Below are 26,341 nucleotides of genomic sequence, written 5' to 3'. Positions count from 1 at the left end.
TGCGCTTGTGGTCAAGCGATGGTGCCATAAAAAACAAGTATGACGTCAATCTCTCCGAAGGAGAAGATGAAGAATATGAGAGAACCGCAAGAATTAACACAAAGAATTCCTGATTTGCAAGAGTTAGACGATGCTGCCATCAAACTTGTAATCACTTGCAAACTCTACATACACAAAATCTTCGAGGATGAAAGGTTCAGTGTAGATCTAGTGGTGAGAAAGATTGTAGGCGAGGTTAATAAGCTTCGCAACTTCAAACAAGGGTCCAAAAGTTCTCGCTTGAAGGTCGACATTGAAAGACACTATTTCTTGGACGTGTGCAAATGGTGAACGGATGAAACAAATGCGTTGCTCAAGAAGACGCTAAAGAGGACTAGAGTAACTACCGATGATCATGAGATTCACGACGATGACTTTGATGAGGAGGAGGATATCCGGAGAAAAAGAAATTGTGTGGTGCGCGAGAGCGAGGTTTGCTGTATTTGTATTGACAAGTTTGTTGGGTCAAAAGATGTGCCATCGATGCCGTGTTTGCATGTGTTTCATGACGAATGCATAGGAGAATGGCTATGCAGAAAACCCAACTGCCCTCTTTGCCGGTTTAAGTGGCCTAAAACCAAAATTGAGATGCCTATGTGCAATGCCGATATTTTATTGTGTCTAAATTTTGAAATTCAAACATGATTGTATAGAGACAACACACACACACACATACACACACACACACACACACACACACACATATATATATATATATATATATATATATATATATATATATCATTTGAGTCAACTTGGCTACTTTGTCTTTAATTTGATTATTGTTTCCTATGACTATATTAGTGACGTTAATGTATGTCAAAATTTTATGACAATTATCAGAAATAAGCTAGTTTAAACTTTTAGCATTGTTCATGTTTGTGTTTCAGTACAGACTTATTATTAACGTCTTTGAATTATAAATTGCACGTATTTCTTTTATCGAAATTAATTAATAGAAAAAAAAAGAAACATATAAGAAATGAAAATTAATTATATGATCATCTTACCAAATGATTCAATCTGTCCATCAATTGGCCGCTTCAAGTCTACAGTAGAAATCTTGTACACAAATATATGAATGAATATCTGATGATTGAGTTTGGTGTTCTTGAGACGAAGAGACCTCTTTTACATTCAGCCATACCGTGGTTAACACTGATCTTAAGCTTGCGCACAAAGTTTTCATATATCAGAAGTCGGACAGACTTTTCGTTCTATGCATCGAATCATGCTCAAGCCATTTCCGTGATTCTCTCCATAACTGGGTTTCGATTCCCAACTTCTTCAGCTCCAGAAGACCACGCTCAACTGTAAAAACCGGAAGAACCCGCCACATCAGATTCAAGCAGACATCATATATCATGCGTAGCACTAAATCAGCAGCTAGTTATATGAAGACGGACACGAAGAAATAGATGAACTTAGCTAGATTGTTAATTATTACAGAAAGAGAGGGAGACGAGTACCATCAACTGCATCATGTGAGGTGGCAGGTGACTTGGAGTTGTGGTTGATCCAGAATTGCAAGCGTTCATCTGCTATATCTGGTTCCACTCCATGGTTTTTAGCTCTTCTCCAGAAATATGCAAGCCAAGCCTACAACAACATCGTCTCAAAATGTCATACATATTTTTTTTATTCAATCGGTCTATATTCTAATCTAAGATTAAAAGATTGGGGATTCGAAGTAGTGGAGAAGCTAACTACTCTTGCCAATTTAGGTAAGCCCAAATTTGCACAGCGTCATGGGTATTTACATTTGGAAATGTTAGAAGAATGCAAAAGGGGAAAACACAATACCTGCTTGAAAAGTATATCTTCAGACTCCTCTTTGCTGAGTACTGAAAACAATCAAAACACATTTATCAAAACTGAAAATTAAAAGAAAATTTATGTTGAAAATGTGCCAACTTTGAATCATTTAATAATACTCTGCTGCTGTTTGTTATTCAACCGGTTTGAATCAAAGATATCAGAAACATGATCCATAGCTAAGATGAGAACATCTATATCCAAATAAACTTCCGTGCGGCCTAAGGAAGAAAGGAAAATCACCCTAACAACTGCATTCATATTGTTTTTTTTTTTTTTTTTTGGGGGGGGGGGGTGCGTGGGGGTGTGGGGAGAGGGGGAGGGTGAGTCCTGTTGAAGTCCGTGTTGAATTGTAATCTTGTCTTGGCCCAAAGATAATTGATCCGACCCATACACAAAGAAAGATCCATGCACATGCTAGAGAATTCTAGCAAAGTTCAAGTTGGTGGAAGAGTCTAGAAGAATGGTGAGGATTCCACTAACATACAAGATTAGTGTAGATAATTCTAGCTTAGGAAGGTAGTGGAATTATCCAGATATCTCTAGCATGATGTTTTCATGCTTCTCCAAGGTTCCATCCATGCTTATAAAAGGAGAAGGCATCCACACCATTTGTAACAACCAAGAGAGCAAGTAGTAAGAAGTGAGAGTGTCAAGTAAGAAGTAAGAAGAAGCAACAAAACTTCTAAGAGTGTTTGAGTGTTTCCTCTTGTACTAAGTTTGTGAGTGAATAAAAACCTTGTGTAATACTTTGAGAATTCTTTCTTTCTCTTGCCTATCAATTCCGCTGCGTTACATTCTTCTTTGTGAGATAAACATCTTTAGAGTAATGAAGCACTTTTAAACCCCAACAAATGGAATTTGTCGACCTTTGACAGTTCCAAGATCCCCTTAACAAAATGGAGCGGCGGAAAGAAAAAATCGAACCATCCTCGACATGGCTCGAAGCATGCTCAAAAACAAGAAATTGCCTAAGGAATTGTGGGCAGAAGCTGTAGCATGTGCTGTCTACCTATCCAATCGGTCTCCAACAAGGAGTGTGTGGGGAAAAACTCCGCAAGAAGCATGGAGTGGAAGAAAACCAGGTATTTCTCATCTAAAAGTTTTTGGAAGCATAGCCCATGTACATGTACCAGACGAGAGGAGAACCAAACTCGACGACAAAAGTGAGAAGTTCATCTTCATCGGCTATGACACAAATTCAAAAGGCTATAAGCTGTATAATCCAAACAATGGGAAGACGGTGATCAGTCGAGACGTGACGTTCGATGAAGAAGGAGAATGGGATTTTGGCCCGCATGCAGGTGATCTTCACTTCTTTCCTCAATTTGAAGAAGAGAATGAACAAGGGATGATGGAGCAAGCAAGAGAGGTTCAACAAGAATCCACTACTCCACATGTTTCACCAACATCAACCAATCATGGTAATTCATCAGCATCAACATTGTCAAGTGGGAGTCTAAATGAAAGAGAAGTACCACGCGCAAGAAGTATACGAGATCTTTATGAGGTAGCTGAAAGACTTGATAATCCTACACTTTTCTATCTCTTTGCTGATTGTGAACCAGTCGACTTCCAAGAAGCAGTGCAAGATATTAAGTGGAGGAAAGCAATGGATGAAGAAATTGAAACAATCTAGAAGAATGATACATGGGAACTCGCTATTCTTCCAGAAGGACACAAAGCCATCAAAGTCAAGTGGGTGTACAAGACAAAGAAAAATGCAAATGGAGAGGTCGAAAGATACAAGGTAAGACTAGTGGCGAAAGGCTATAGTCAAAGAGCCGGAATCGACTATGATGAGGTATTTGCACCCGTTGCTCGGTTGGAAACTATACGATTACTAATTTCTTTGGCAGCTCAAAACAGTTGGAAGATTCAACAAATGGATGTGAAGTTCGCCTTCCTAAATGGAGTCCTTGAAGAAGAAGTCTACATTCGGCAAACCGTCAGGCTATGAGATCAAAGGGCATGAAGACAAAGTTCTGAAGCTAAAGAAAGCCCTTTATGGGTTAAAACAAGCGCCACGAGCATGGAATAGTGGCATCGACAAGTACTTTCAAGAAAACAACTTCATCAAGTGCCCTCATGAACATGCTCTCTACGTCAAAATCAAAGATGGAGATATTTTGATTGTGTGCTTATATGTGGATGATCTAATCTTCACTGGGAGTAATCCAAGCATGTTTGAAGAGTTCAAGGGAGTGATGACCAAAGAATTTGAGATGACCAACATCGGGTTAATGGCATATTACCTAGGCATTGAAGTCAAGCAGAACGAAGAAGGAATTTTCATCTCCCAAGAAAGCTACACAAAGGACATACTGAAAAAGTTCAAAATGGACGACTGCAAGCCCGTGAGCACGCCAATGGAGTGCGGAGTCAAACTAACCAAGTATGACAAAGGAGAAAGCGTAGATCCAACATTTTTCAAAAGTCTAGTTGGAAGCTTGCGCTACTTGACTTGCACAAGATCGGATATTCTCTATGATGTCAGATTAATCAGTCGCCACATAGAGAATCCCACAACTACACATTTGAAAACGGCCAAAAGAATTCTTCGATACCTTAAAGGTACTGTTAACTTTGGCTTGCTTTATTCAAGTTCTGATAACTACAAACTTGCTGGATATAGCGACAGTGATTGGGCAGGAGATTCCGATGATAGAAAAAACACTACTGGATTTGTGTTCTTCATGGGAGACACTGCATTCACATGGATGTCGAAGAAGCAACCGATTGTCACTCTTTCTACCTGTGAAGCTGAATACGTAGTTGTTACTTCATGTGTCTGCCATGCAATCTGGCTGAGAAACTTGCTGAAAGAATTAAGAATGCGACAAGAAGAGCCAACAAAGATCTATGTCGACAACAAGTCTGCAATAGCTCTAGCAAAGAATCCAGTATTCCATGACAGGAGCAAACACATAGATACCCTTTATCATTTCTTAAGAGAGTGCATTACAAGAAAGGATGTGCAAGTGGAATACGTAAAGTCTCAAGACCAAGTCGCCGACATATTCACCAAGCCACTCAAACAAGAAGACTTTGTCAGACTAAGAAACTCAATTGGCGTCACAAGACAAGATTAAGGGGGGATGTTGAATTGTAATCTTGTCTTGGCCCAAAAATAATTGATCCGGCCCATACACAAAGAAAGATCCATGCACATGCTAGAGAATTCTAGCAAAGTTCAAGTTGGTGGAAGAGTCTAGAAGAATGGTGAGGATTCCACCAACATACAAGATTAGTGTAGATAATTCTAGCTTAGGAAGGTAGTGGAATTATCCAGATATCTCTAGCATGATGTTTTCATGCTTCTCCAAGGTTCCATCCATGCTTATAAAAGGAGAAGGCATCCACACCATTTGTAACAACCAAGAGAGCAAGTAGTAAGAAGTGAGAGTGTCAAGTAAGAAGTAAGAAGAAGCAACAAAGCTTCTAAGAGTGTTTGAGTGTTTCCTCTTGTACTAAGTTTGTGAGTGAATAAAAACCTTGTGTAATACTTTGAGAATTCTTTCTTTCTCTTGCCTATCAATTCCGCTGCGTTACATTCTTCTTTGTGAGATAAACATCTTTAGAGTAGTGAAGCACTTTTAAACCCCAACAGTCCGTAACCCTAGGCCATAATCTATTAACCGATGCTATTATTGGTTTCTTAATTTTCAAGTTTTTTGGAAGAAGTAGGCTTGATTCTAACTATGGTGGCGATCTATCACCAGATAGATAAGAACTTCACTTATGACGTCAGGCCCCTTGCCACACAAGTATTAGACCAAGAAAACCAAGATCACGGAGACAAACAGTGGCACGAGTACACTACCACTAGGGCATCGCGTGCCAATGATACAAATATCATGTGAAGAAAAAATTACGTATAATATTGTATTAATGGCATGAGAGTCTAGAGTTGTAGCGTGGTCCTTCTTCGGATCACGGTAGGGTTGAACTTGCGATCAACTTCATGCAAGGGACGCGTTGCTCAAGGTTATGCTGAGGAGGGTTAGAGTGGCGACTGATGATCATGGTGATGATGTTGAGGAGGAGGAGAAGGAGGATATGAGGTCAAGAAAGAAAAAGAAGAAGTGTAGTGCGTGAAAGTGAGGTTTGCTGTGTTTGTATGAAAGATTTTGTTTAGGGTTTAGGGAAGCACGTTTGCTATGGTCAATGTGGTTAAGCTACTTCTGCAATAACCTACTTAAACTTTATTATTGTTTATTTTTTAGTTTATGTTCAGCTTTATTGGTTATATCTTCGAATTACAAATTGTATGTAAGTATTTCTTTTATCGAAATTATTTAGCAGGAAAAAAACCTACAAACTTATATTTTTATGATAATCTTACCAAATGCTTCGAACTGTCCATCAATTGGTAGCTTCAAATCTACATGTAGAAAAGAACTTGTCAGGAAACTATCATGATTTCTCTGTTGATTTGATTATAATGGATTGCTCAACTGTAAAATAGAAAATCCCTTCACCTATAACACCAGTTTTCATTGAACTAGGGCGTCGCTGTTGAGCCATTGCAACTGCCACCGCCTCCTCTACCTTCGAGACAATGACACGAAAACTGGTCATTGCAAGCAATCAATACTTCAAAAAATAGCAATGCAGACCAACAGATCAATCACGAAGACGAGTTTTATTGTTTCAGTAAACGGACTTGCTAATCATAAAAGAAACAGATAATGTTTGTAAGATCATAAGGATTGGGGGAACACCTTCAACGAAGCAAGTTCGCGCAGACCCTTCTCCACCAAGAGCATGCTCTCAATGTTTCTCTCGCCTGAGAGTTCATTCAAATCTCGTGGACTATCTTCTCTTTCATCTAGATCGTTGTTGTCTTAACAGACCAAAATTAACGGAAGACATGAATAATGCGCATCACTAGAGGTTTAGTTTTAAAGATACTGAGAGAAGCCAAAGATAAACGTAAAAGACAACCAATAATGATGGAAACACTAACTTACCTATCTCATCTTTCGCTTTTTGTCCGGCTGCTAATACAGCTTCAGCTGGATGAGGAGCAAGCGATGACCAGAATTCATATCTTGATGTCGCTATTTCAGCATGAATACCTGCCAAAATACCCTTTGGTCATTCAGTAATCACTCCTAAAAGGTTAATTTGCATTCTTCGGACATCTTAGGGACCTTCAGTTGAACAATATAAATTCTTCAACAGAAGAGTCTCTGTAGGTGACTAGGCAATAGAGGATTTGCATTTCCATGTTTCGGAAACCTTTCGAAAGATAGGAAGTTCTATTTTGGCGATTAAAATGACTTAATTACCATGCTCAACGCATAAGCTCCAGTACCGAGCTAGCCAAGATCTCTTCAAGACCACCTCTTCCTAAGAATAAAAAAAAAACTGAAAATCATGTAAAAAAAGGTACAAAAAAAAGAAAAAAAGAAAAAAAAAGGGAACTGACAATAAAAAACTGAGCACAAACCATCTCTTCACGACTCAGTATCATTCGTTGAGTCATAATCCGAAGTGATCTCAGTTCGTACTCTGCTTCGTCATTTCTACCACCATGACCACTACCACCTTGAGTCTGTGCAGCCTCTCTCAAAGCAGCCTGTGATAAATCGTGTTCAAACTCATGGAAAACATTTGCTCAATCAAATCGAATTAGACCACAGCGACATGCGCTATGACATGCACACACACACAAAAGACAGCGCAAAGTGTGTATGTGCATGTATATGAAGTTTAGTACTGTGCAGAAGATATGTTGAAACACGGCACATACCTCCCTTTGCTGCAGTGCTGCCTCCTTTCTGAAAAGAAACATATCGACGTAAAAGTTAGCATTCTAAAAAACAATAATCAATCTGAATTGGAATGCAGGTATATGCATGAAAAGTTTGAAGCTTGCCTGCTTAGAAGACGGGCTTCCAATGTTACACCTTCGCCAAGATTAGCAACCTAAAGATAACACACAGACAATGAAATAGTATCAGATTGGCCAGCACATCACCATACACATGCTCATGCTGCAAATCAACTGTATTTACACCATGAAACAAGCAAAAAAAGTACAAACCAATAAACGTGATAATAAGTACTTTGCACTTGATTGTTCGTTGAAAAATTTAAAGCATTACCTGCTGCTCAAGCTGTCGAGCCCTTGCTTCTGTTTCGTCGCACCTCTCTTCTGCAAGTCGAAGCTGGGGAAGCACATATCAAAATGGAGTGGCAGAAAGAAATATACGACAACTGTATCATATATATTACCAATGTTACATTAGAACCATTGAATGTTTAGTTCATTGGCATCACCTTTTCAAGTAGATTTTCGTTTTCTTCTTGGAGCATATCAAGCTGCAATGAAATTCACACCTCATTAGTTGATTATCCACTGCATAATATTTTGTTTTCGACTGTATAGTCTTCGCCTGTGAGCTTAAAATTCAAAGTCTATTACTTTAAATTTTTTTTCAAACAAGTATCAAACTGAGAGAAGACAATATACCTCGTCTTCTAGAGCAGAAGAACGCTGCGCCCGATTTTCTCTCATGTTAAAAGTCCCTAAATCCAAAGACATCCTGTTCGGCCAGTGCTAGAAACGTTTATTAGATATAACACATGTTTGTGTACAGGAATCGAAAGAAACCACTTTAAAGAACAAAAGAGAAATTATTTCAGCACTCCCTTTTCCTCGACCTACATTCCTCCCTTTTCTTCTAGCCATTGATTGATAAACCAAAAGAGAGTTAACGAACAGAAACAACGATAAGAGTGCAGAAGGAAAAAATGTGGGTACGGAAATCATCTCCCCTAATTTATATCAAAGCACCACGGAAATCAAAACATGAAAGTATTGATGATGACTCAGGAATTAGTAAATATTTAAGAGCTTGGCACCTTTTATCTCTCCGATTATCAGCTGAAGCATCTGTTCCAACGGGTGTAGATGGCGGCCTAAGTGATATAGGTGCTGGCTCTTTCCGATTATCAGCTGGAGGATCTGCAGAAGAGGGTGGCCTAAGTGATATAGGTACAGTAGCTGGCACCATGTGGACTGGCTTGGTTCCTAACTGCGGACGTGCAGCAGCTAAAGAACGAGCAGAGGTAGGTTGTTCGACAGCACTGGTAGGCTGAGATGGCCGAGCAGAGTTCAAGCCTGGTATAGAACGAGCAGAGGTAGGTTGTTCGACAGCAGGGGTTGGCTGAGATGATCGAGCAGAGTTCATGCCCGATACAGAACGAGCAGATGTAGGTTGTTCGACAGCATTAGTTGGCTGAGATGATCGAGCAAAGTTCATGCCTGATATAGAACGAGCAGAGGTAGGTAATTCGTTGGAGTTCGAAGTCTGAGATGACCTAGTAGCCACTGAAGAGCGAAGAGAATGTGGCTGTTCTACAACAGAGTTAAAGGGTTTCGTGTTGATGGATTTGTATGGTCGGCTTGCTGGTAGTGAATGAGCTGATGACTGTTGCTCTGCGTACTGATATGGTCGACTAGCTGGCGTCGAATGGGTAGAAGATGGTTGTTCCATCGAGTTAAGAGACGGTGATGATCGTCCCCGTGTAGATGTAGATTGTTCTTGGGCAGCACGAACTGACTAATACCAGAATAACGTTTAGGTATCAATGCAAATTAAGCACATATTATGTTCATAAAGATATCATGTCACATTCAAATACGAATCATTAAAACTTTATGTTGTTAGGCTGTGAATCGGAACCATTGAGTCCACTAATTTAGCATCCACATTAACCATAATCCCATTACCATTGGAGAGCGTGGGCGCATTGATCTTCCGCCTACAAGTCCGAGGCTGCCTGTGCCGCTTGACAAGCCAAGATCATAAGAAAGATCGTCGTCCTCCTCATCATCGTCATCAGTTTGTTTGTGAGCCATCACATGTGCAAGCCTTTGCGCTGCGGCTTTCGTGTGCTGCGCTTTCTTCGCACCCACTATTCCAACCGACCCCGACCTCCCATGGTGGTGCATTGGTGACATCATTGGCGAACTTGGTTGCCCCGGGGTTCCACCACTGCTATTGCTCTTCTGCCTGACATACACCGGCCTCATCCGATCCATAGCTTAACTGCCTCCACTGCCATCAAAATTGGATGAACACCAAGAGAGAAATTACCAATACAATTACATACATCAACATCAACATCAACAAAAAATGAAGAAAAAATTGAATTCTTCAGCAGAAAGAAACCTGCTTTATGAATCTTTGAAGGAAAATGCAGCTCTATTGCCTCAAATTTCGTGACTTAACGGAACGCCATTACTTGCAACGCAAGAAATTAAACTCGGATCGTTTCGGTTTTTCGACAAAATTCAATGATTTCACATTAGGGCCATCACCAAATTTAGAAAAGCCAGAGTTCCGAATAAAGGTTTCACAAATTTTTGTTTCAAACATTCAAAAGTTGAAAATTTGGCCTTGAAATTGTAGAGTTTTTTTGTCAACAGAATCAAAATCTTGAAGCTTTTACGAATTGTAGAGTGGGAAGCCGAAGGAACACGATCCGAAGTTTGAGGCGCCGAGGGAAAGAATTAATGGAGCTTTTGGCGTTCATTGGGACACGTTTGGTTTGAATCAGTTGGTGCTAAATATTGAAATAATTTTGTTTTAAATATGACTAGGATTTTGATTAAAACAAAATAAAACTCTCTGCCGTCTCATGTTTTTGGCACAATATTTAAGAATGTCACGGAAATTGAAGTTAAACGGTTAGGTGGGACAAAGTTCATGGAGAGTCTCATTTTAAGAGAGTCTTTTTAACATTTCTCGTATTAACAAACTAACAATATATGAGCCTAACCTAGGTTAAAATAAATGTGCTCCCTTTGTTTTCCTCCATTTGAGTAGATTAAACTAGAATATTATTACGTCAAATTGTCTAACAAGACATCGTTATTATATGTGTAAATAAAATTTATTAGTACTTCAACCTTTTTATTAGTTATAGTCGATTTGAATAGTTTTCTTCGGGTTAATATTCGATCCAGTTAGTTTGATATTTGAAAAAAAAAAATCTCAATATTTGAGGACTTTCTAAATTTAAAATTTAATTTCTTATTTTACACAAACAAATATTTAAGGATAGGAAGTCAAAATATTGAGTATATGAGTAAATGCTGTTAACCGATTAAGTTATAAATATTTTGCCTTCGCTGAGTGAATGTTATTAACTAACTATCAATTTGTTGTCAATATATTGTCAATGTTTTTATTTGAGAGTTTTTGTATTTTTGTTTACCGATAAATAAAATTGGAAAAACAATCAAAAGCCCAAAGCCTACCCGCCAAACACATCCTTAACCTCCAGTCCTCGCTTCTGTAAACATCCCCAAATCTCTAAAATATAGGGTTAGGGTTTTCGATTTCAACCCCCAAATCGCCATCGCTCTCAAAGATCACTCAAATTAGGGCTAATTGTTTCCCCCCATTCAAAAATGCGAGCTCTCCAAGAAGCTCCCTCGCAAGCCGGATTCCCAATTCCACTCACCCAGGCCCCAAATTCAACCCTAGGCGTCGGCGTTTCAGGATCCCGATTCTACAGCTGGCTCGGCGAGTGCCATGGGTTCTTCCACAATGTGGCTCTGATCGTGCCCTCCCTTCTCTTCGTCCTGTACTTGGCGTTTCAATCGAAAAAAAGCTTCTCGAAGCTCTCCCATGGCCGCTCTTATATCATGATTGCGTACTACGGGTGCCTCTGGCTTGTTAGCTTGCTCAACCTTGCTTGGTGCTGTTTTCAGGTTCGTATATTTCACCCCCCCCCCCTTTGGAAGTTTGCAGCTTTGTCTTTGTTCTTCGTTTAGAACTTGAATCTTTTAGCTGAATAGTAGCATTGTTGTGGGTAAATTTTAAGGCTTTCGGTTATTAGTTTTGGTGGAATCTTGTTACTTAGTAGTATGGTTGTTATTTGGAGCTCATCTCGGACTATTTATGTAGGAAGCACTTCTGCCAGAAATGCTTTTGATATAAACAAGTCAAAATGTTTATTAAAAATCCAAGGGCTTCCTGGAAATGCACTTGGAATCCTGAACAACCACCTAGCAAGTGCTTCTCTAAGAGCTCGTACAACCCTGAAGCCGCTTTGAAGTTTTTCTGTCATAGTTAGAAGCACTTTTGGTTGTGAGAAAACACTTTTCGCCCTTCTAGTTCTAGAAGCAGTCCCAGAAAGGCCCCTGGTTTGCTAGCTGTATTTGATGTGGTGAATGCTGGTTATTCTAGTTGTGCGTATTAGGATTTGTAGTTCATGTCTAAATTCTCCTTTCGAGGCATTTCTTGATAATTTTGCTAAGATGGGGTTAAATTGTCACTTATTTGGTTCAGGCATGGGAGTGCAGTCCTGGAAAACAACTAACATGGAATGTCTTATCTTTGTTCACAACCTCCGGGATGCTATTTTTGGAAGTAAGCTTGCTGTCATTTTTGCTTCAAGGGAATTATGCAAGTGGGAGGGAAGCTTTGGCACGGACTTTTGTCATCTCAGGGATCCTTGTTGTTTTGGATATACTTCTCAAGGTATCGCTTGTTCTTTTTCACAGAATGGATTTTCAACCTTATGACCTATGTATGCTTGTTAGTTACAGAATATACTAATGGAAACATATGCTAATTATTTTAAGCTGCTCATATTGTTCTCTAATGATTTTTTGTTGGAAGTACACATTGGTGCAGCATTGTGGTACTTAATGGACTTACAATCGTAATCTGTTCTCTTCCAGGCAATTTATCTATTTGGATTTGGCATTCCATTGTTCATTGACAATAATGACCATGCACATCGAACGAAGTGGGACTTGTGGGTTGTCCACAGGCTAGTGATTGCTGCAATTTACAGCTTTATATTGTTCATGTACCATTCCAAGTGGAGAGAGAGGTTACCGGGTAAGTTCATCGGCTATTAATAAAATCTGATGTATACATGGATTTCATAGCTATTTAGTTAAATGTGATGTCTCTTTTCTTGTTCTGCAGCAAGACCTGCATTCTACAAGTATACCGCTATCATGTTTACGTTAAACGTACTAGCACTGTTTGCTTGCTTGCTTACTGGAAATGGGGCTGGATTTGGATTCTGGTATGCGTGTAAATTGGTCATTGATCTGAAGTGTCTATTTTGCCAATATTTTAATTCAAATATTAAAGAGCTTCTTTTAAGTAATTTTCAAATTTTTTGTTTGCAGGCTATATGGTGCTACTATTGTCTGTTATCACGCCTTTTATCTTCCGCTTTTGTATGTAACATTTCTGGCAGACTTCTTCCAGGTATTTGTAACTCTCTGTTTTTATCGATAGTATTTATTATTATATTGCTTTTCGCATTGGTAATTGATGTTTGGATGAAACAGGAGGAAGATTTACATTTGGAGAATGTGTACTATTCAGAGATGAAAGATGCTGGTTTCTTTGACGCTGATTGGGAGTGACACACTAACCTCCATATCGACGGTGGTCATGGTTCTCCGGGAATTCTAGAACGTAGTCACAAGAGGATCCGATCATCACATTTGCTGTATATAGAAGTCCATATGTTACTGGATACCAAAATACTTCAATGTACTGTATCCTTTAGGTGTTTGTATGATGCCATTGTGTCGTGTTGCTTTTGCCAGTCACAAAATAATGAAAGTTGTCTTTCTGAGATTTTTAGTGCTTATGCAATCACTGCCTGAGTTTAAATTAGAAATGATCAACTTGATCAAGTGCTGTTATGCACCGGTTAAAATCAAAATGAACCTTAACTCCTTCGTTAACGGCATGATTAGTGGAAATTAGTGCTTTTAAATTAACTGTAAGCCCTTGAAGTGTGTTTTGGAAGAATCGTTTGCTGTGTAATTCTTTCATGAAGCACTTCCAAGGAGCGACTGGTTTGGTATTGATGTGCTTTGAAAAAAAGCTGCTTCTGCTGTGCTGTGAGAATAAGCAGCTGTGAAATAAAGCAGCAGAGTGTTTGGTAAACTTTTTTGTAAAAGTGCTTTTGAAAAAAAAAAAGCAGTATTAGAGTGTTTGGTAAACTTTTATGTAAAACAGATGTGAAAAAAAGCCAGTTTTTCAAAGCTAGGTTTTGCAACTTCTTGTTTTTGGCTTTTTTTCATCCAAAACTGTGAAAAAAAGCTGAAGCTGAGCGTTTACCAAACACAAAAACAGCTCCTAGCTTTTTTTGATAGCAGCTTTTTTCAGAATCACCTCAGTACCAAACCAGGTCGTAATACTTTTCTGGGATATCATTGATTGTACAATTTACATACGGAATTTGATGCATCTTATACATTAGCCCAAGCTAGTTGCCAGATTTTTTAAACAAAGTGTATTTGGGATTTCCATTGTTTTCAAAGATTACAAAGGATTGGTAGGATCGGTGGATGGATTTATCCTTCTCATCGTACAAGGACCTAACGTATGCTTCAATGGCGAACTGAGGTTTTTTTGGCGTCCCTTTTCTAGCCTCCAAATGCTTGAGCAAGTTCTGGTTAAAGATAGCTGCGTTCTGTGTCATCGTGACGTTGTGTTCTCCTCCGGCAGTTGGCCATCCGATCACTATAGGAACTTCGGACACCCCCACCCGCTCCATTGCACGGTAAAATGCATCCACCATGGCATCCAACAAGGGTTTTTCGATTTAAACAGCGCAAAATCCAAGTGCATCGAAAGACTTTTGTGTACATATCCCCAGTAAGGATACACACTGACCATGAGAGGTGCTACTTGGTTTCTCAAAAATGGGAGAATATCCGAAATGTCGTTGTTGGCTTTTTGTATGAAGGTCGCCCTTGAAGGTAGATAAAGAGTATTCATGGTCTTATCGTAATCAAATAATGTGGTCACCTTGACACGCCCTAAAAACTTCTCGTCCAGCCAGCACTCGTCGAACGGCTTTCATGACCCACAGGACATCAGCGCTGTTGTCCTGGACAGCTTTATCGCCAACAACAATGTAATTGATGTCTACCTCATTCAAGTAAGGATCCACATAGTTCGAGAGCCACCATCTCACAACCGAGTCTTGGGATTTTAAGTGCTCGTTTGGAAACATTACAGCTACGGAGGTTTCTGATTTGAGGGTTCTTAAACTTTTCATCACAGAGTTGTTGAAAGCAAACACCATGGTTCTTGGAATTTTATACTTGTGTAAGAGCTCGGCCGTTCTATCTGCAGGAGGAAGGTTGGTTCCTTTTACTGGTAAGCAACTACCTACCGGACTTTTACTCAGGCTATCTGCCTCGGTGGCTGTGGCAGCAGCGCACACAAGAAGCACTACTTCCCAAACAAATAATCTCCCCATCGTGATTCTCAATTCGCAATTCGCAAAGCAAGCCTTGGCCTGCAGGTATAGTATTGAATTTTTTTATGTATATTTCATAATGAACCGATTACAATAGACAACATATATAGGAGAAGAGATTAGGGAGAGCAACACTCAAGCTTCCTCAAATCACTCCTAATCTATTTACAATATCAAGACTCCTTAACTTAAGGTTAAGTACAACACAAGTAAACACAATGGAAAGAAGACTAAGCCCTAGGGTTTTACACGTTGAGTAAAAGCTGCAAACCCTAGTTGACTAACGATTAGACTTGTATCAATGGAACTCCCGATATCCTCCAATCAGTCAATCTTCCAACACTCCCCCTCAAGCTGGATCAAGAGGGTTCCTTGAACCAAGCTTGGATAGAATGTACAGAAACTGAGCCGTAGGGAGAGACTTAGTAAGGATATCAGCCAGTTGATCATGACTGTGAGTGTAATGAGTGGTGATAATCTTTGATTGGACTTGGGATCGAACATAGTGACACTCTACTTCAATATGCTTCATTCTCTCATGGAAAATAGGATTGGAAGCAATATGCATGGTGGCTTGGTTGTCACAGAACATAGGCATAGGTGCATTGCTTGGAAACCCTAGATCAGACAGAAGGCTTTTCAGCCAAACAAGTTCACAAGTAGTGGAAGCCATAGCACGATATTCAGCCTCTGCGCTGGATCAAGCTACAACACTTTGCTTTTTGCTTCCCCATGTTACCAAATTACCACCTACAAATGTGCAGAAGCCTGTAGTTGACTTGCGATCAAGGAAATTTCCCGCCCAATCAGCATTTGTATAACCCATGATGGCAATGCTATCATTCTTTTGCATAAAAAGCCCTCTACCAACGGACCCTTTGAGATATCGAAGAATTCTTTTCACAATATGCATGTGTCCTAATGTAGGAGCATGCATAAATTGACTGACAATACTCACAGCGTAAGAAATATCAAGGCGCGTTATTGTGAGGTAGATGAGTTTGCCTACCAACCTTTGATATTCAGTGACATTGCAAAGGAGCTTACTATGATCATGGAGACAGAGTTTACTATCCAAAAGGAGTGTGGGTAGGCTTGCAATCCAGTAAGTTAGATTCCTTCAAAAGATCAAGGATGTATTTCCTTTGATTGAGAAAGAGGCCTTTCGATGATGTGGCAAGTTCAATACCGAGAAAATATTTGAGAGTTCCCAGGTCCTTGATTGCAAATTTGCTTCGAAGAGCAAGCTTGAGAGAGTGAACTTCTTCAATATTGTCACCTGTCACTATAAGATCATCAACATAGATTAACACAATCAACTTCCCAACTGAACCAACACAGATAAAAAGAGAGGAATTGGCATTGCTTATTTGAAAACCAAATGCTTCAATTACCGAGCTTAGTTTTGAATACCATGCACGTGGAGATTGTTTCAATCCATAAATGGATTTATGCAGTCTACAAACCATGTTAGGATCATGAGATTGAAGATGACCAGATGGTAGTTTCATGTACACTTCCTCTTCTAACTCACCATGTAAGAAGGTGTTCTTCACACCCATTTGATACATAGGCCAAGATTGGTTCACAACAACCGATAATAGGACCCTTACCGTGTTCATTTTGGCAACTGGAGCAAAGGTTTCCTTGTAATCCAAGCCATATGTCTGAGTGAAGCCATGAGCTACCAAATGAGCCTTGTGTCTTTCAATGGTCCCATCTGTGTTGAACTTGGTTTTGTACACCTAACGACTGCCCACAGCTTTCTTTCCCTTGGGAAGGCTAACTACGCTCCAGGTTTTATTGTCATGAAGTGCTTGTAGTTCATCCCTCATTGCATCTTTCCAAACTGCAAGTTCATTTGCTTCTTGAAATGTTTGAGGGTTATGAGTGTTGTCCAAGGTGCTAAGAAAGGATGTATGAGATGGTGAAAAGTGTTGGTACGAGACAAAATCTATGAGAGGATACCTAGAGGTGAAAGTGACATAGTCATATACGCGAAGTGGGGGCTGTCTATCTCTGGAAGGGTTTTGTCTAATTGGGACCTGAGGTTCAAGATTTGTAATTGGAGAGGGTGATAATTCTGGGGATATAGGTAAAGTGACATGAGGTGTGGGAGTTTTTTGATAGTGAGGAACACTGGGCAAAGGAACCAGATCACTTAAGAACTCCCCCTGACCTACATCACTCAGTTCCTTTAAAAAAATAATGAGTGTTTTCATCAAACCTCACATCCCTTGAGACCATAAGTTTTCTTGTGGTTGGATTGTAGCACTTATAACCTTTATGAGTAGATGAATAACCCATGAAAATACATTTAGTTTCTCTGGGATCGAGTTTGTCAAGATGGAAAGGTTGGTTATGAACAAAACAAGTGGAACCAAAAACCTTCAAATGTGAGAGATCAATTTTTCTTTCCTTTAATACTTCATATGGAGACTTGAAAGCTAATACTTTACTAGGCAATCTATTGATAAGATAAGTGGCAGTGAGCATTCCTTGTGACCAAAATTTTTTGGGCACATTCATATGAAACATGAGTGATCTTGTCTTCTCAAGGAGGTCTCTATTTTTTCTCTCAGCAACCCTATTTTGTTGGGGTGTGCCAACACATGTGGTCTGATGCAAGATGCCATGAATACTTAAATATTGAGACATGCTATGGGACATATACTCAGTGCCATTGTCAGATCTTAAGACATGAATTTTTGATGCAAATTGAGTACTAACTAGTTTATGAAAATCTTGAAAAACATTTGGAAGTTCACTCTTATATTTCAAAAGATACAACTAAGTTATCCTCGTAAAATCATCGACAAGGGTTACAAAGTACCTATATCCATCAAAGGACTCTAGTATTGGACCCCAAATGTCTGAGTGAATGATTTCAAAAGGATGACTAGCTCTAGAGGTCGAGAAATCAAAAGGCAACCTAGTTGACTTAGACAAGTGACAAACATCACAGTGTAGCTTGTCTTTACACAGTTTTGGAAACAAAAAAGACGTCACTTTCTCAGAAGGATGTGCAAACGTTGATGCCAAAGTTGTTGATCTTAAGAAACACTTGAACTGACTTGAAAAACCTTGGGATCTTTGGTGTCTTTAGCTAGGTAGTAGAGACCGTTCAAATAGAAACCTTTACCAATCATTTTCTTAGTGGTGATATCTTGAAAGATAACATCGTGAGGAGAAAAAATGGCTAGGCAGTTTAGAGAATTGGTGATGGTTCCTACTGATAACAATTTGTAAGGAAAATAGGGAATATAAAGGCTACTGACTCTATGTGATTTGAAAGTAGAGTGACTTTTCCCTCTCCTACAACTAAGGCACCTTTACCATTAGCTAAGGACACTTAAGCAGGTTTTGACAAGATTTTAAAATCATGCAAGTTGGTAATTTTTAGAAGGCACTTGAAATACCTGGAATATCTTTCTGCGAGACATGATCATGTTCAGCTAAGAAGCCAGCAAATTTTCCAAGTATGGCTGTGTTCTTCTTCTCGTCAACTGCAGGAGCTTCATCTCCATGGTTATGGACTTGTTTGTTGTGGAGATATGCTGCAAATTCATTGATTAATGCAATAGGATTGGCCATGAAGTTCACCCTTTCTTCAGTTGAATAGGTAGCTGCATGATTTGCCTTGTAAGCATTGTTGTTCAGGTTTCTTTGTGGACCATTTATTTCTTTAAAGAACTTGGGCTTTAATTCTGGATGTAGTATCCAACACTTGTTTATTGTGTGCCCAAGTGTGTCACAATAGCTGTATTCAGGTCTCTTTCCCTTATACACTTTGCCCTCTCGGTTATTGCTGGAAACATAAGCCCTTGTTTCAGAGATAGTGGTTTTGGTCTCTTGACTCATGACATTTTTTCTTACTTCTTCCCTTTGGATGATAGCTGAAACACCAGTGAATGAGGGAAACACATCGTTCATCAAGATGTGGCTTCTAAGATCTTCATATCCTGGACCTAAGCTTACCAAGAGCTGAAATATCTTGCCTTCTTCAGCTCTCTTGGTCAACACAGTGGCGTCAGTGGTATGAGGACGGTACACATCGAGCTCATTCCACATGCTTGTAAGACTGCCAAGGTGTTGTACAAAGGTTTTTTCCTTTTATTGAAGACTAGAGATATCTTTCTTGAGTTGAAAGACACGTGCGACATTGTTTTGATTTCCATACATCTCTTCAACTTGTTTCCAGAGATGCATAGATGACTCGGAGTAACTGAAGATCTCAGTGATCCTACGCTCCATGGAGTTGAGCAGCCAAGACATGACCAGTTGGTCTTTACATAGCCATGACGCATAGGTAGGGGAAAACGCTACAGGTGTAGCGATGGCGCCATTTACATAGCCTAGCTTTGATCTCCCTCCAGGTGCAAGTGAAACAGCACGAGTCCAGGGAAGATAGTTGAACTCGTTCAACAGAACAGAACTGAGACGTTGATTAGGGTTAACTTCAACGTCGGTTGAAGCTGAAATAGCTAGTGAACTTTCAGCTTAAGAAGAACTGTCTTCAACCATCTTGGCTTAAATCATAGAAAAATTCAGTGGAAATTAAAAGAAGCATGAATTTAGGGTTTTTGCTTTGATACCATATTGAATTTTTTATGTATATTTCATAATGAACTGATTACAATAGACAACATATATAGGAGAAGAGATTAGGGAGAGCAACACTCAACCTTTCTCAAATCACTCCTAATCTATTTACAATATCAAGACTCCTTAATTTAAGGTTAAGTACAACACAAGTAAAAACAATGGAAAGAAGACTAAGCCCTAGGGTTTTACACGTTGAGTAAAAGCTGCAAACCCTAGTTGACTAATGATTAGACTTGTATCAGTGGAACTCCCGATATCCTCCAATCAGTTGAGTAAAAGCTGCAAACCCTAGTTGACTAACGATTAGACTTGTATCAGTGGAATTCCCGATATCCTCCAATCAGTCAATCTTCCAACATATAGTTACGTATATACAACATGCATGCATGCATTAGGGGAATAATAATTCAACTAAGTAATTAGTTGTAAGAAAAATATTATTTGAAGCTAGGGTTTGGAAAGAAGGAAATTAACATTACCTTGAGAGAGAAGAAACAGCGATGAAGAACGAATGCACGTACAACGTCAGCAGAATGAATGAAGTTCAACTATTGGCAAGGACATTAGGTGTTTTTCTTAGCTGGAAAAAAAATTAAAGTTTGTTAAACATACTCTAAAATTCTATCGAAATTTCGGCAGAACCTCCCCTATAATTATAGCATTTCCCAAACCCTGCAAACAATAATAACCAATATTTCATTTCCACATTCCGGAATGCGTAGTTATGTGACGTTGTTTATGGCTCCATCAGATTAGATTTCGACTTGAGACAATTCTGGCAGCATCTCTCTACAATTCTTCAAGTGCACAACGTAGATATAAAATACATATCAGGCACACGAAGAATGTAAAAAATTGTGACCGAAATTCCCATGACCAAAACCTAATCCGTGAACCATAAACTACGCCCCATAACTGTGCATTCCCAAAGTGTCCAAAATAATGGGATAATTCAAGAATCAATTGGACCACAATCATATGCTTTCATAGCCATGTGTGAAATCCAACTAATCCTCGAACGGGAAACTAAGTTTATTTTGAAAAAACGCGCACGAAGTTAGTTACTATTAACTTTGTACAACACAAAACAATTTTGTTTGTGACGTACACAATAGTTTATATACAAACAATTTAACACACCATAATTTAAAAATAAATTAAATAATTTAAATTTTTGAAAACCAAAAAACATACCTCCAATTTCGTTCTTCACCAATCGATAATCGTATACAACAGCTCTATAGAAAACAAATTTAATGGCATTAGTACGAATTCACAATGAAATTTTCAAATACAAAACGCAAAACGCATACCGAATAGAGTAGGGTAGATCGATTTAGGGAGAGATGATGAATATTGAGATGATGGGAGTATTAGAGGATGGATTTGATAGTAATGGAAGGAGGAAGGCTGAATTTTTCCAGTGGCAGAGGCAGTTGCTGCAAAATTTGCAATTTTTACCTCTACAGCTGAGCAATCTGATTATAAACATGAACTCTTTGTGTGACGAAACCTCCATTGCGCAAAACATATACTGTTGAAAATTGGCGCAAAATCTACCTGAATTTTTTGGCCACTTTGCGCGACAAATATTTTTGTGCGATGACAGGTTCGCCGCCTAAATGCTGAAGCGACAGAAGACATTAAATTTAAATATTTATTTGAAAATTTGAAGCTTATGTAAACAAAGAGTTTATTGTCTAATTGATTAAGTAAAATAAAAAAAACTTAAATCAAATTAAGTTAACCAAATAAATCAAATTAACCAACTAATCAATTAAACTGAAATTTTAATTCAAATTCATATTAAAGAAATAATTAAAAACATTGTCCTCAAATACACAAATATAAACATATGTTATTCGTCCACAACACTTAATTAACACTTCTACTCCACTAGTCTGTCAGGATTTCCTTGTAATTCTACGTGTCGATAGACGTTAGGCCACCACTGTCGGTAATTCATCCTGAACATCTCATCGATCAACTTCATCAAGCGTTGGTCCGTAACATAAATAATATAGTTACATTGTGACACAAAAAATAATTACAAATTAATCGTTATAATATACAATTTAACAAAAATAATAATGATTTTACAAATTTACACTTACTGATAATTCATCCAACATAGACTTCTTCAAGTCCTCAGGCAAATTGTTCCAAGACGCCCCCTTCGTAAAACAGTTGATCCGCACTAGTACTCGAATGTCGTACATAAGCTCCACATTCGTCGTCGTATTCAATCCCCTCATATCATCATAAATGATTCGCATACGTTGCGCATTTTCCTCCTTTTGAGCCTGCATCAATCTTTGGTTTTTTTATTTGCAGTATCTGTGGAAACAAAACATAAATTTCTAAATCACAGTAAGTGATTCACCCAAAATTGTTTTTCCAAAAATAAAAATATTACATCCACAGAAACTTAATTATTACCTTTCCCAAATACTTCTCCTTTACATTGCTTAGTTGTAAGAGCAGCGGAATCGGCAATCTCACCAAAATTAAAACAAGACCTTAGGATATTTTAAATATGACAAGTTCAATGTGTACTGACCATTTCAGAGCCCTTTACCTGATAAAATCTCTCGCGTAATGTTTCCGCGGGAAATTCCTCGTCATGCGACTATTTGGTGCCAAAAAACTTCTTACCCGCATTTACTTGAAGGCCTTTGCACAATGAAGGTTTTTAGTCGTTGAGAAAAGGTACCTTTCGCGGAAAAATCCTTCGTAGCGTAAATTTTTCCACATTTGACTGACGGATTATTGTTTTTGTCACTCAAATGCACTTTCGGCGACGAAAGTGTTCCACATTTGACTGTCGTAGGTAGACCTGGCAAACGGGTCGTGTCTGTCGTGTTCGTGTCGTTTTCGTGTAACACCTGTTATCTTAACGGGTCGTGTCGTGTCACACCCGTTATCTTAACGGGTCCTTAACAGGTCGTGTCACTTTACCCAACGGGTAAAGTGACCCGACCCGTTATGACCCGTTATGACCCGTTAAGAAAAAAATATATTTTTTTTAAATTTGCACATACCACACATTGCGACATAAATATTACTTGAAAACATTAAAACATTTCTCGTTCAAGTACTATATCTACACTCGAAAATGAAAGCCTAATAAAAAAAATAATACATACACTACTAATCTATTACAAGTATTAAATGTGCAAGGATAAAGAGTTTTTGTTTTTAAGATTGTAAGTCTTTCTTAAAAGTTTACACCTCCATTTACAAAATCTTCAATTTACATCGAACATCATGAAATTGTATTGGAACTTTGGTTTGATCTATTGCCTTCAAGAATTATGTTGAAGATGTTTTCAGTAAGATTTTCCACGTCAGAACTCTCTTCCGCATAAACTAAGTATAGAAAAAGCAAACATTAAAAATCATTCAATTATGAAAAGTTAAACAAAATAATTATGAAAAGAAATAAAATAATAATACTATACCATATAAAAATATATTACCTCCTTTTCCAAATAGCCAATCTCATGTGCACAACAAAGCTTGAACTGTTTCTGGTAATAATGAACTACGATACTGATCTAGTACTTTACCCCCCATACTAAATGCAGATTCTGATGCAACAGTTGAAATGGGAATCGTTAACACATCTCGTGCTAACTGAGAAAGTATCGGATAATGAAAACGCTCCATTTGCCACCAAGAAAGAACATTTATGTCTACTTTTCTATCTATTCTTTTATCCTCCAAATACTTCTGCAATTCATTTTTTTCAATCGAACTTGAACCATCATAATTATTATCAAAATCCTACATCATAAAAAAGCATGCATCATGTCAATTTCAAATATAATTTCAACACTTATTATAGTACTAATACTACATGCATTCAAATATATAAAGTAAATAAAAACAAACTTAGGTTACCTCAAAGATAACATCCACAGATTCTCTTTGATGAATAGGCACTGAATCCACTGCAGTATTTGAATTATCAAGATGTGAAAGTTTTTCCAAGTACACACCAAAGAGATCATTCAATTTGTCATCAACCTTTGCAAATTCAACCGAATTCACACCATGAAGCTTTGTGTAAGCCCAATCCACAAAATGCAATTTATAACGAGGGTCTAAGATGATTGCAATTGCCAAAATCAAACTATACTCAGACCAATACTTCTCAAACTTCATGTACATGTAAGTCCCCATCTTCTTCATGAAGCTTTCAGAGTCATTCATGGCTGCCTTAATTTGAAGTTGGATTACAAAGACCTTAGGGAAGAACAAATTTGATGTGGGGTACTTTGTCCCAGAGAATAAGCAAGTAACCTCGTAAAAGTACCCCAAAAACTTGGAAATCTTCATTATTTTATCCCACTCTTCAGAAGATGGACAACTAGTAAAATTGGAATCACTCAACCCTAAATGAATCAAAGCATATCGATAGAAAATTGCACTATCTAGCATAATATAGGTTGAGTTCCATCTAGTAGGGACATCTTGTCTCAACCCTCTCCTACTATCCAATATCCCTACTTGTCTAACACATTCACAAAACTTTAGTTTCCTAGCCTCAGAGCCCTTTATATACTTGATGCATTCACGAATTTTTATCACCGAATAATCAATTTCTTTAAGTCCATCTTGAACTATCAAATTCAAGACATGAGCACAACAACGCATATGAAAGAAGTCACCATTCATCACGAGAAGACTTCTAAGATTCAATTGATTCTTCAAAATGCTAACAAAAGAAATATTTGAAGAAGCATTATCCAAAGTAATAGAAAATAACTTCTTCTCAATCCCCCACTCAGTCACCAATGCATTAATTTTCTCAGATAATGCAACACCATTATGAGGAGGAGGCATGTGACAAAAACTTAAAATTCTCTTATGCAATTTCCAATCTTTGTCTACAAAGTGAGCAGTAAGAGCAAGATACCCATCAGTGCATTGCGAGGTCCACAAGTCTGATGTCAAACAAATTCTACCTTCAACCGAGGCTAACAAATTATGAAGCCTTTGTTTTTCATTTTTGAACATCCTCAACGCACAAGCTTTAATTGTATTTCTACATGGTAATTTAATATCAGGAGATATATATGCAAACAAAGCCCTAATTCCCTCGTACTCAGAAAAACTAAAGGGAAGATTATGCTTGATTATGGCCTCTACCAATAACCCACGGAATACCACAAGATCAAAGTTTTGGGAACAAAACTCAGACATCGACAATACTCCACTAGTCTGTCCAGGGCATGTTTTCAAATGTCTATTCATATTACCCGTCCCATGATGACTATCATCTATTACCAGTTTCTTACAATCTTTGCATTGAGCTCGACTTTTACCATCTTCAAAAACAGTAGTCAATTTGTTGAAAGTTTTCCAAACAGGAGACCTGAGTGTTCGCTTACCTAATTTGATCACTCTAGCCTTTTTCTTTGCCGGACTTGTATTTGTATCTTCTGTATTTTCACTTCCATGATCAGGTTGCATTCCCATTGTCACTTCCACTGACCCTCCATCACTAAGATTCGTAAAATCTTGCTCTACAGCATCCATTGCTTCAACCTTCAAGAAAGAAAAACAAAATTTTAAAATCTTGCTCATACCAATTTCATATCATATCCATTTCAAATTCACATATATAAGTTATAACTGCACATATATAAGTTATAACTGCACTGTGCAGTGTGCTATAACTGCACTGTGCAGTGTGCACATATATAAGTTATAACTGCACAATTTCATATCGTACGCATTTTGCTTTTCAAAGAAAAGAATTCACCCTTTTAAAAGCACATATATTCTGTTAAAACCAGAAAAGCTTCAAACAAAATGAGCAACAGATAGTTCGACGCACGCTTGTTTCAGGAAGAGTTTTCTTATAGAATTCAAAGGTAACAATAGCTTTATAAAGCCTTACAAAGTAGCTGAAGATAAACGTAACAACCCACGATATTCTAGCTCCTAGGATCGTGGTATTTGACTAAGCTTGAAACTGAAACGTGAAACAAATCTGTTCCATAAAAACAGGAATTATTAACGGCTACTTAAACCACTACGTAAGTAGCCCTAGAAACAAGGAAACCTAAACCCTAGCTGCGAGTAAACCCTAGCTTTAACATATTCACATTCTCCCCACCCTAAGAAAAATTACTGCACTTTTGAGTTTTGCCCAAGGAAAAAAAAAACTTACTTCACATATTCAGAGAACAAACTCCACAGAAATAGAGTAATCAATGGATATTCTATAAAACCCAGACAGCAATTAGCAGGGAGATCCCCGTTCACATTAGAAAACAATTAACTAAAAGTGGATATTTAGTCAAAGCTTTTCATAACCCTTTTATGGTGTAATCAAATAAATAATAATATAACAATTTATACAAAATTTAACCCAAATCCCATTTCCCACAATTCGATTCCAAGAACAAAAAAAGAGACCATAATTTAACAAAACAAACAAAAAGAAAGCACCTTCAAAACGGCAGGCTTCTCAGACAAACAGAGGGCGAAACATGCATTAATTCAGAGTGACTGAGGGCGAAACATGCATTAATTCAGAAACATGCATTCAACTAGTAAGCAAACAGAGGGCGAAACAAATAGTCTGCACTCAAACAGAGGG

General features: G+C 38.2%; 4 protein-coding genes and 1 pseudogene across 4 annotated transcripts; 1 reads left to right on the top strand and 4 right to left on the bottom strand.

The window, feature by feature from the left end:
* Positions 1 to 1,024: 1,024 nt before the first annotated feature.
* LOC137723766 (uncharacterized) lies at positions 1,025 to 9,924 on the bottom strand. The gene is made up of 16 exons (XM_068462956.2): positions 9,599 to 9,924; positions 8,728 to 9,428; positions 8,336 to 8,408; positions 8,143 to 8,184; positions 7,968 to 8,030; positions 7,739 to 7,788; positions 7,613 to 7,640; positions 7,310 to 7,438; positions 7,149 to 7,209; positions 6,828 to 6,935; positions 6,579 to 6,700; positions 6,336 to 6,405; positions 6,200 to 6,238; positions 1,843 to 1,883; positions 1,509 to 1,638; positions 1,025 to 1,350 (listed from the first exon to the last, which is right to left on the bottom strand). Exons 1-16 carry the CDS (start codon positions 9,908 to 9,910, stop codon positions 1,232 to 1,234), a joined length of 2,088 nt encoding a protein of 695 aa, XP_068319057.2. The 5' UTR covers positions 9,911 to 9,924; the 3' UTR covers positions 1,025 to 1,231.
* Positions 9,925 to 11,122: 1,198 nt separating this feature from the next.
* Positions 11,123 to 13,484, top strand: LOC137723289 (protein CANDIDATE G PROTEIN-COUPLED RECEPTOR 2). Its single transcript, XM_068462444.2, has 6 exons — positions 11,123 to 11,587; positions 12,168 to 12,359; positions 12,563 to 12,725; positions 12,816 to 12,918; positions 13,025 to 13,106; positions 13,190 to 13,484. Exons 1-6 carry the CDS (start codon positions 11,285 to 11,287, stop codon positions 13,265 to 13,267), a joined length of 921 nt encoding a protein of 306 aa, XP_068318545.1. The 5' UTR covers positions 11,123 to 11,284; the 3' UTR covers positions 13,268 to 13,484.
* Positions 13,485 to 14,121: 637 nt separating this feature from the next.
* On the bottom strand, positions 14,122 to 14,436 carry LOC137722185 (putative glucan endo-1,3-beta-glucosidase BG1). The gene has a single exon (XM_068461149.1). It carries the CDS (start codon positions 14,434 to 14,436, stop codon positions 14,122 to 14,124), a length of 315 nt encoding a protein of 104 aa, XP_068317250.1.
* A 213-nt stretch (positions 14,437 to 14,649) lies between these two features.
* LOC148697649 (putative glucan endo-1,3-beta-glucosidase At4g16260) lies at positions 14,650 to 15,123 on the bottom strand. Its single transcript, XM_088691970.1, has one exon. The coding sequence runs from the start codon at positions 15,121 to 15,123 to the stop codon at positions 14,650 to 14,652; it is 474 nt and encodes a 157-aa protein (XP_088548096.1).
* Positions 15,124 to 19,236: 4,113 nt separating this feature from the next.
* LOC148697648 (uncharacterized) lies at positions 19,237 to 25,272 on the bottom strand (annotated as a pseudogene).
* Positions 25,273 to 26,341: the final 1,069 nt, after the last annotated feature.

This window comes from Pyrus communis, chromosome 4, assembly GCF_041283825.1.
Source record: "Pyrus communis isolate YQ-2024b chromosome 4, ASM4128382v1, whole genome shotgun sequence".
Taxonomy (NCBI): domain Eukaryota; kingdom Viridiplantae; phylum Streptophyta; class Magnoliopsida; order Rosales; family Rosaceae; genus Pyrus; species Pyrus communis.
This window is presented reverse-complemented; position numbering and strand designations above follow the sequence as displayed.